The 9,632-nt window shown below is 45.2% G+C and overlaps 1 protein-coding gene across 1 annotated transcript in view; it reads right to left on the bottom strand.

The window, feature by feature from the left end:
* CRACDL (CRACD like) overlaps positions 1 to 9,632 on the bottom strand; it is a 142,793-nt gene that overhangs the window by 31,639 nt on the left and 101,522 nt on the right. Inside the window, 3 exon segments of the mRNA XM_077749246.1 lie at positions 36 to 263; positions 6,143 to 6,304; positions 6,643 to 6,778. Of these exon segments, the coding sequence (XP_077605372.1) occupies positions 36 to 263; positions 6,143 to 6,304; positions 6,643 to 6,778 (526 nt within the window).

The following is a 9,632-nucleotide window of genomic DNA, read 5'->3' as shown; positions in this document are numbered from 1 at the left end:
TGGCCCCCAGGCCTGTCTGTAAGAAGTCCGATTACCGAAGACAGCCGCCTCATTTTGCTGGACCTCTGGTTGCGGGGCTTAACCAGGAGCTTGTGCTTAGCTGCAGAGTTGTCCAGGCAGGAGGAGAATTCTGGAGGGTAATCGAAATCAGCCACAGGTGCCACGCTGCTATCGGAGGTGCGGGGTGAGACGCTGGCATCACTTGCCTGCCTGGAGAAGAGCTGGTCTGGAGACTGTGGCCGGGATGAGGAAACTAAAGAGATCTTCATGCGACAAGAAGCAAACACACCAAGCATTAACTTCTCGGTATGAAATGGGTCCCACCAGCACATCAACCCCCTTCCTTTATGGTGCTCAGTCTTCCCATACCGTCTCTGGGCTTTACATGGAAGGACAGATTTAAAATCTGGCTCTCAACAGGGAGGGCTCTAGGACACTCCCTTAGAAAGGTAAATGGCTGGGAGATTTAAATGTCAGGCCGACCCCTGACAATTCCTCACTCATTTCCAAGGCCATGCAGAGAACCTATATCCCAAGTTCCCTTGATAAGATAACTGTGTCTTCACCTTCCTAAGCAGGTGTAGGCGATTCAGACAAGAGCTTCTTTCTCTGATGAAACAGAAAGACCCAATTTCTCTAAGAGCAGGCTTGGTTGGTCCTGAGAGGGTAGCCCAGAGGTGTGATTTTACATGCTGGGGCAGAAGATGTGCCAAGCCCACCACCCAGCGCCCCATCACTACAGCTGCATTTATTCATCCTAGAAGGTTTCTGTATCTTCATGTGATCTCTTGGAGACATCGGGCTTTAAGTTACCATCTGTAGTTACAAATATTTTACTAGTTTATACCTCAGCAGGGAGGCACTAAGTCAGGCAAGGGCAGAAGTTTGCCAGGGAGGAAGGGGATTTGGGGAGTCACATGGAAGAATGACTGCAGCATGCTGTTTCCTGCCCACTGAGAGTGGCAAACTCCATGACTGAGTGGGCTCTAAGCGGGTTCTACCACAACGACGTATATCAGCATGAAATAGTATGTGTGGGGTACCCACTGTGAACCCATGAGCAAACAGAGCCCAAATGAGGGGAGAGGAGCAGGGAGAGAACCCAGGAGGTGCAGGGCTTTAGTTACAACCCTATCACCTACTTCTATTCTAGTGTGGTGCTCAGTATTAGTGTCAAGTTTACATCCCCCCCCCCAACGTTTTTTATCTGCCAAATTTTATGTTATCCATACAACATTTACTATTGTGACCACTTTTAACCACACAGTTCAGTGGCATTAAGTACACTCACATTGCTGTGCAACCACCTCCAGAGCTATTTTTCTCGTAAAACTGAAACCGTACCCATTCAAAAACAACTCCCCATCCCCCACCACCAACCCCTGGCCACCACCACTCTGCTTTCTGTCTCTATGAACTTGACTACTCTAGCTACCTCACACTGAGTGGAATCATACAGCATTTGCCTTTCTTTGTCTGGCTTAGTTCACTTAGCATAATGTCCTTAATGTTCATCCATGTTACAGCATGTGTCGGACTTTCCTACCTTTATAAAGCTGAATGACATTCCACTGTATGGAAATACCACATTTTGTTTATCCATTCATCCATTAATGGACACCTGCACGGCTTTACATTATAGCGGTTGTGAACATGGGTGTAGAAATACCTCTTCAAGAATTGGCTTTCAATTCTTTCAGGTTACCTACCCAGAAGTGGAGCTACTGGATCATACAGTAGTTTTATTTTTAATTTTTTTGAGGAACCTCCATACTGTTTTCCACAGTGTCTGCACCAGTTTACATTCCCAACAGTGCACAGGGCCTCCAATTTCTCCACATCCTTACCAACACTTGTTACTTTCTGTTTCTTTTATAGTAGCCATCCTAATGGGTGTTGTGGGTTCTTCGAACACGCATTTTAACTTGAGACCATAACTTTATGTACCTCACAATGACTTAGTGAACCCCCGTGAGAATGGTCTCCTCAGGAGAGGCAGCAAACGAGATGTGGGCAGCAAGTGGACTCACAGGGGCACGGGTATATCCTGCTCTGCTTCTTTTCCACAGCCCTGAAGCCCCGGACAGAGCAGGCTTCAGTAGCCCTTGCTAAACTAAGTGGCACCAGAAGGATATCACTATTAGAGAGACAAGCTGAGGCAGTGATTGCCCTGCAAGAGAACTTCCTCAAAGAAATGTATTTTCCCTGTTAACAGAAAGTTGTATTTTCTCCTGCAAGTGTTAAGTTTATTCCTACCATCTGGGAGAAGACAGTTACAAAATGAGGGGGGAAAGGGTTATAAGTGGACCTAATCAATTTTAGTTCTCTTGTTTCAGCGACTTGGGTTCTTACGGGAATAAAGCAAGAACAATTATTTAAAAAATAAACCACAGGGCTCCCGGCTTCCTCTGTGCCTGTGGCCTTGGCTTTCATTGATGATTCAGGAAGTCACCTAAGATTTGGTAGCTGACACCTCTCCCAGACAGTCCTCCCTCTGAGTTACCAGTAGAATGGGTACTTTCCAAAGAGCATAGAGAAGACTTCATTCGTTTTCACCTGTGTTAGAGGAACAATGTATATACACTTGGTAAAATTTTTGGGTTTTGTTTTTCTGTGTTTTCCTGACTGTTGGTTTTTCTGACTCAAGAGACCAGGCAAGATGAGCTGCTTTGCAAATGCAGTGACTCTTGGGGGAGAATGATGACATCTTCTGTGAGGACATGAGATTTGGTCAACCTTCCCATTAACCCAAAGAAGAAACCTTCTCTGCCTCCTGTCCACTAGGTTTGCCCTATGCTTGCATTGCTTGAACAGACGGTCCTAGATTCAAACCCACTCTGGCCCCTGTACTGGTCGGGGGAGGCAGATCCTGGCAAGGAGCTTAACTTCCCAGAAACTCTGGCCAGTGACCTCTGTCCCCACAAAACCCCTGCACTGGCTGTCATGGGTGGTCTTCCTGCTAAGGCACTGAACTCCCACTTCTCAGTCTTTGCTGTCATTCTGAGAGTTCTTGGGGCCTGAAAAGACCAACACTTTCATGACTGAGGAGAATGGTGAGTCCAGTCTTTGATCAGTGAAGCAACTATGTGAGGTGGGGTAGGGTCTGTGGGTGCAGGACAGGCCGGGAAAGCTGATTTGTGTTTTTGTCTGTGGTCTGGAAGCATTCACACTTGCACTGCTTGCTCCCAGTCACCCAGTCTGTCCTAAAATCTGTGCTTCTGGATGATTCTGGAAGTGAATGACTTAAGAAGTCTAACAGGAGGCCCTTTGTTGGAGGAATGTGACTCACATGGGAAAATGGCCTGGGGTTCAGAGACTTTTTGGGGGGTGAACCCAATTGACAGTCACTTAACAGTGTTTGTCCTCAAAGAGAGGGGCTCACAATTACCTCACCTGTTAAATTAGTTAATAATACCTTCCTTACAAGACTGTTGTTACACATGGAAAACAGCAGTTTCAGTCCTGGTACATGGTACTTGTCCAATAAATAGTAGCTATTAAAAAAAGAAAAAAAGAGGGGGGAAGGGGCTCAGCCAATGAGGAGTGCGCTGAGGGCGGTGACACGGGAACAGCCTGCAGACCCAAAAGCAGAGCTGGTGGGGCCTTTCTGGGAAGGAGAAGCCTGCTGGCTCTGCACTCCAGCTGGCCTTTCCTGGTGAGGGAAGGGGAGGCACTGACCTACCTGACCTCACGAAACCCTCTCCAAAACCCTCTGAGGACACAGATTTCTACAGGTGGCAGACCTGCCTGTCACCTGGCTGCACAGCAGTGTGTGTGTCTCCACCAGAGCTGTGCTGTCTCCATGTGACCTTTCCTCATCCTCCAAGACAAAGACAACTTGCCAGCTTGCCACCCTCTACCCACTGCTTCCTACTTAATGGTAGGACACTTAGCAGATGGCTAGTGTGATGTAATTTTACCATAAAAATCACCAAGTAAAGTTTTGCCAGGTATGATGTGGCAATGAGATTTTAAAAATAATTCCGTGCATTTCCTGAAAAACTCATCCATCAGGAAATATCACCTTGGCTGTGTCGTGAAATACTTGTTACTGGAAACCTTTTATCAAAATAATCTTCATTAAGTTTTTCTATCAAGCATGTGGGCTTGTGTAAGGCGTCGTCAACAGAAAAAAATTACACAGCTCACAATCTCATCCTTGTGGGATTTAAGGTGCCATTATATCAAATACCATGTGTTATATAAAAACATTATAAAGGGTGCACTGTTTCTCCCTCGCAGTCAGTCCATTGTGCCCATTTATTTTAGGGCATAAAATATGATCACTATGTCTTCAAAATCATGACAATAAAGACTATACACACACTACACACACACGTACATTTTTTTCTTTTAAGTTGTAAAGCCTCCAATTTCAGGTTCCTGTGAAGCTAGTGGCTTATTCATATTACCCAGTTAATAAAATCTCAGAGCACGGTTTTGTCAGTAACATAATCACGATAGGAGGGACACTGAGAAGGATGAGGCTATAGCCCTGCCCAGTGTGAGTGGCTCCCAGGCAGCTAAATATGGAATTTTTGCATCATGGTGCTTTGCAGGTTTGGAGTTGGGTTCATGCCTTAATTAATGGAATTAGACACTACCTGTTTTTCTGTGCTTTCCCACCTCAGTGCAGAGAACCATGGTGCTGTGAAAGCCAGAGAACTGTGCAGTGGAGTGAGGGCAAGTCAGTCAACTATGGCTCGTGAGAGTCACCTCCCCAACAGAGGGCCCTGAAACATACAAAGTCACATCTGGTCCTGAGGCTGGGGACGCTGAAGCTACACATCTCAGAGTACAGAGAGGGGTCTGTCACATGACATAGGCAGCCAGAGCCTGTCAACTTTCCCCTCCAGTATTTTAAGGGATGAAGGGGTACTGGGTTGGCTCAAAGTCCAGGAAATAGGCCAGGTCATCCGCCTTGTCTTCTCTTCCTTCTCTTCGACATGGGAGAGCAGGTATGGGTAGCTCACTGTCCTCAGACCCTGCTCTGAGAAAGCAGGCACAGGTTCACCCTAGAGCAGAATTCCAGAGAGAATTCTCTAGCTAGCCCTGACTGAACCCTCAATCTTGGGGCTTACCTACATTCAGCCATACCACAGCCCTTCCTCTGCCTTTCATCAGTGATGCTCTAGGAACCCACAATTACACATAAATTAGGCAAATATTCTTTCCCTTGGTTTTGGAGGGGGACTTCTGGATGTCCAAGTTGAAGCGACCACCGAATATATTTCAGATCAGTATAGAATCTGCAAGAAGGTGGTTCACAATGAAACCCTGAGATTCACCAGGAAGAGGTTTTGACCAGAGCACAAGTGCCACTCCAAGAATGCACAGGGCAGGCGGGTGGCTATAAAACACAGACTCTGGCCTTACTTTGTTTTTCAAGTGTCAGCATTACACATAGAACTCCAATTCTCTCAGCGAGTCTTGTCTAAAGGGGAAAATGATCATTTACGTACAAGCACATTGAATGGGCTTAAAATGGCGGCACCATGAGCAGGGTGACTTATACAGGAGAAGAGCTCAGTTTTTCCTCCTGTTTTCTAATGGGGGAGGGTGTTAGCGATAATCAGCCCCCCTGCCTTGCTGAGGTCATAAACACCCCTCCTGCGTGTCAAACTTCCCCTGCTGCCCTGTTTACCTGCATCACACCTCACATTCTAAACCTAGACCAACAAGATCTAAGGGCCCTAAACTCAGATCTGAGAATCTAGATTAAGTCATGTATATTCGCCACTCCCTTCTCCCTCCAGCCAAATGTCATGACAACAGAAAACAGATAACAAAAGTGTTTCTCTTTTTTTGAGATGGGATGCCCAGTGTGGTCATCTGCTCAGACAGGAAAAACCAGGTAAAGGGTTGATTGTGTCAGGCCTATAACCATGATGAAAAATGTTACCAATATTGTATCTCCTGACAAGACAGGAATTTCTGCTCAAAGAATGAAAAAGAAAAAAAAAAAAAAACCAGCCCAAGGACTGATGATAAGCTCCCATTGTCTGAGTCTGGAACACGGCCTAGCTGCATGGACCACGGCCACACCCTCCCATGGGAATCTTAACAGGGGCCACCAGAGTCCCCAGCTGCCCTCTACAGTGGGCACAGACAAAGCTGTGAGGTGGTGCAGGCTGTCACTTGCCTTTATGGTTGTTCCAGGGCCGATGTCATGCAGGGACATCTCTGGGGGGCTCCTGGGCAGACCATCATCCTCAGAACTCATGCCGGTATCATCTCCTCGCTTGGCAGGAAGACCCCCCGGAGGAGGGGGTGGCCCCATTTTCACATTACACTGTATTTTTAACTAGATTGGAATAAAGAACATTTGCTCTTATTTACATCAGCAACTTCTTATCAACAAATCTTCCTGTTCCGATTCATTACTTCAGGAGGTACTTTCAACACCCCTGCCTGGTGTAGCAGACCGAAGCACAAGAGTGTCTGCCATGAGCTCTCTTGCTCTCATCTTGAAAATGAGGGCTTATAACTGCATGAGTCAAGATCCAGTTGTAAGTAACTTGGTGTATCTGGCATGCAATTATACTTTAAGATATGTCAAATAAACCAAGCAGAAATAATTTTAAAACTTCTTGATTCATCTTTGACATACATACCAAGTGTCACTGCCAAGGAGAGGTTTACCTGTAGGGCTTTAATCCGGTCACACACATTTTCTTGGGAAAACACCCGCACAGGTCGAGAAGGATCCTGTCCAGACTCAGGAATGAAAATACTGTCGTGTGACAGGGCCCGGCTGCCCAGGGCACCCCTTGACTCCCTAGGATAAAAGAGGCACTGTGAAACTCTGTCCTCCTCCATCTCTCCCTTGGGGTGCTCAGGATGAACAAGGGGGCTGGGGCTTAACGGCACATCATACAATAAGCCTTCAGCTACATTTATTTTTTAACAGCTTCTGACTCCAGTTTATCCCAACCCTGTCAAATACCACAGTCAACCATTAGGGGCATGGTAGACATAGAAATTTCCCTGACAGATCTGAAGACTGTGTGAATTCTTTTCATTAATGGGAAAATCGGGGTCCGATGAGGCGTGAGGTCCAAGACAGCAGGCCTGTAGAAAGGAAGGGTTGGCAGGGCAGCTCGGCTCGTTGCACAGAAGCCTGGTGTGGATGCTGAGGGAAGATGAAATCTTTCCTTGTGGGCCAACATGCAGCTCCTCAGTGGGCTAGAGGCTGTGTTTGTACAGCAGGCTGAGGGCTTGTCTGACAGAGGCATCCTTGCAAGGTGGTCCAAAACACACACCACAGGGCTGGGTTTGAAATGAGAATTGCAAGTCTGCAAAGCCATGCCCTCTTTTCATTAACTCATATGAACTGTTCAATCCAGCCTGTGTGCCTAGGTCCTGGGATACAGACGGTGGGCCCCTCTGTCATCACCATCTCAGCCCCTGCCACAGCTCTGAGCTCAAGACTTCAATTCAGAACTGAACCCAAAGGACTCATTTCACAAAATATCCTAAGAGGATGTGAGAGTTGGTTGTCAGATTTTCCTACTGGCAGTGGCTGCCTGAACAATAGATGGAAGGAGATGATTGAGATCTGATGATGAAGGAAGGAAGGCTGGCCCCTACAGGCACTGGGCATCTTGTGCTTCACACTCCCCCACCCCCAGGCTGCCCCAGGCATCCTGCCTTCTGTGAGGTATTGAGAACTCTTAGGGGTAGTCCTGCTCCACTGCAGATCACGTTGTGTTGACTAATAATGCTATCCAACTTCTTTCTAGCTCACAGTTGTGAGTCTGCAAGTGGGGAACCTATGGCTCCCAGAAGGGTGTGTCCTTACACTTCTCAGAAGGCGTCAGGCCAAGTGAAAGAACTAGATGGGCCCTTCCTGCCAATGGCAGCTCTTGTCACAAAGATCACAGGCACACCTGGGTTTCCCTCCTCCAGTAGGGCAGCCCATGGCCACGCCCACTGGAAGTCATAACCACTGCCTGAACACCTCCACTCAGGGGGTGTAAGGAGGAGTTGAGACAGCATGAAAAGGCCTCTGCAAAGATACACTGGCAAAAACACAAAATGTCATATGTTCAAGTCCAATTGCTATCATCAACCCAAATGGCCCCCAGTAGGTATCTGCATACACCATGGAACAATGGAGAGACTCTGCACCTGACCAAGTAGGTAGGGAGTAGGTCTGTCCACAGGCAGCACCAGACTGCACTAAGTGAAAAATAAAGCAGAGTGCAGAACAACATGTTAGCTCTTTGTGGGGCATATGAACATAGGTGAGCATATGTGAATAGATGTGTTGTTTGCTCATATTTAAAAAAGATAAAAACAGAGAGATAAGTAACAAATGAAAAAAAAAATAGTTACCTTTAGGGGGAACGACAAAACAAGATTAGGAGACAGGATTACCAGGTACTTACTTACACATTTACACTTTTGTCTTTGAAACTATGTTAACATTTTATGTAGTTAAAAGACAAAATCAAACCAAAAGGGAAATAAGACAATCTCTAAAACTAGAAAACAAACAGAAACAAAGAAGCCTAATTTTATATCACATTGTTGGTATAACTGTACAAAGAAAGGAATAATTTAAGTGATTTTAACTTAACATCCAAGTGGCTTTTCACTCTCTACATTCATAATAGGAGAAATTCCAAGAACCAAACAAAAAGAAAGAAAGAAAAGAAAAAGAAATTGCACTCAGTAGTTTTATTGGTAGCAATATTGATATTTAAAAACATTTTTAAAGTTTATTCATTTATTTATTTTTGATTTTTGAGAGAGAGAGAGAGAGAGAGAGAAGAGAGACTGGGAGACAGAGAGTCCCAAGCAAGCTCTGTACTGAAGAGCCCGACACAGGGGCCTTAACCCACAAACCATGGGATCATGACCTGAGCCAAAATCAAGAGTCAGTTATCCAACCGGCTGAGTCACCCAGGTGCCCTAGCAATATTGATTTTTAAAAAGAGTACAGAACAATCCTTATAGAATGTAATCTCTGTGTGGGAAAGCGGGGTAATGAAATTATTAGTAGTATGTGGTATGATAAAGAAAATAAACAATTTTGTTAATATCACTAGGAACCAAGATTCCTAGTATAAGAGAACAATGAATTCAAATAATCAAAGTAAAAATTCTCTTATTAAACTTGAACTGGAAATACCAGTCAGTGATTTATTTTTCTCTTAAAAATTAGAACACTTCCTACGATACCTACTGAAGAAGTCTAGAAGCAATGACAGCCGACTATCGATTATCATCCCGAGCAGCCAGATTACGGTCTCTAAAGACCGTCTGATATCGAAAAGAACCAGGACCATGTGAAGAGATGGCTGATAGTAGGTGTAGGACAGGAAATGTACAAAATAAACCTGGGATTTCTCATTGTACAAGAAAGCAAGGAAGGTTCAAAGACAAATGGGGTCATGTCAAAAGAACCCAGCAGCTAATCTGAAATGACTTCTAAAGTGTAAGATGAGACATGGTGAGGATAAAAATGAATAAAGACTGCCATGGTTTAATGCAAATCAAATATATAAAAATCCATGCATTCACAATGATGTAAAGAAAAAAAAACAGAAAAGAAAAAAAAAAAAAACAAAACTCATCGGTCAGTGTTGGAAGTTAGGGTACCAGCTGGAGTACCAGGTCATTACTCT

This window comes from Crocuta crocuta, unplaced genomic scaffold (assembly GCF_008692635.1).
Source record: "Crocuta crocuta isolate KB4526 unplaced genomic scaffold, BGI_CrCroc_1.0 scaffold118, whole genome shotgun sequence".
Taxonomy (NCBI): Eukaryota; Metazoa; Chordata; class Mammalia; order Carnivora; family Hyaenidae; genus Crocuta; species Crocuta crocuta.
The sequence above is the reverse complement of the archived record's forward strand: the minus strand, read 5'-3'. Positions and strand labels throughout refer to the sequence as shown.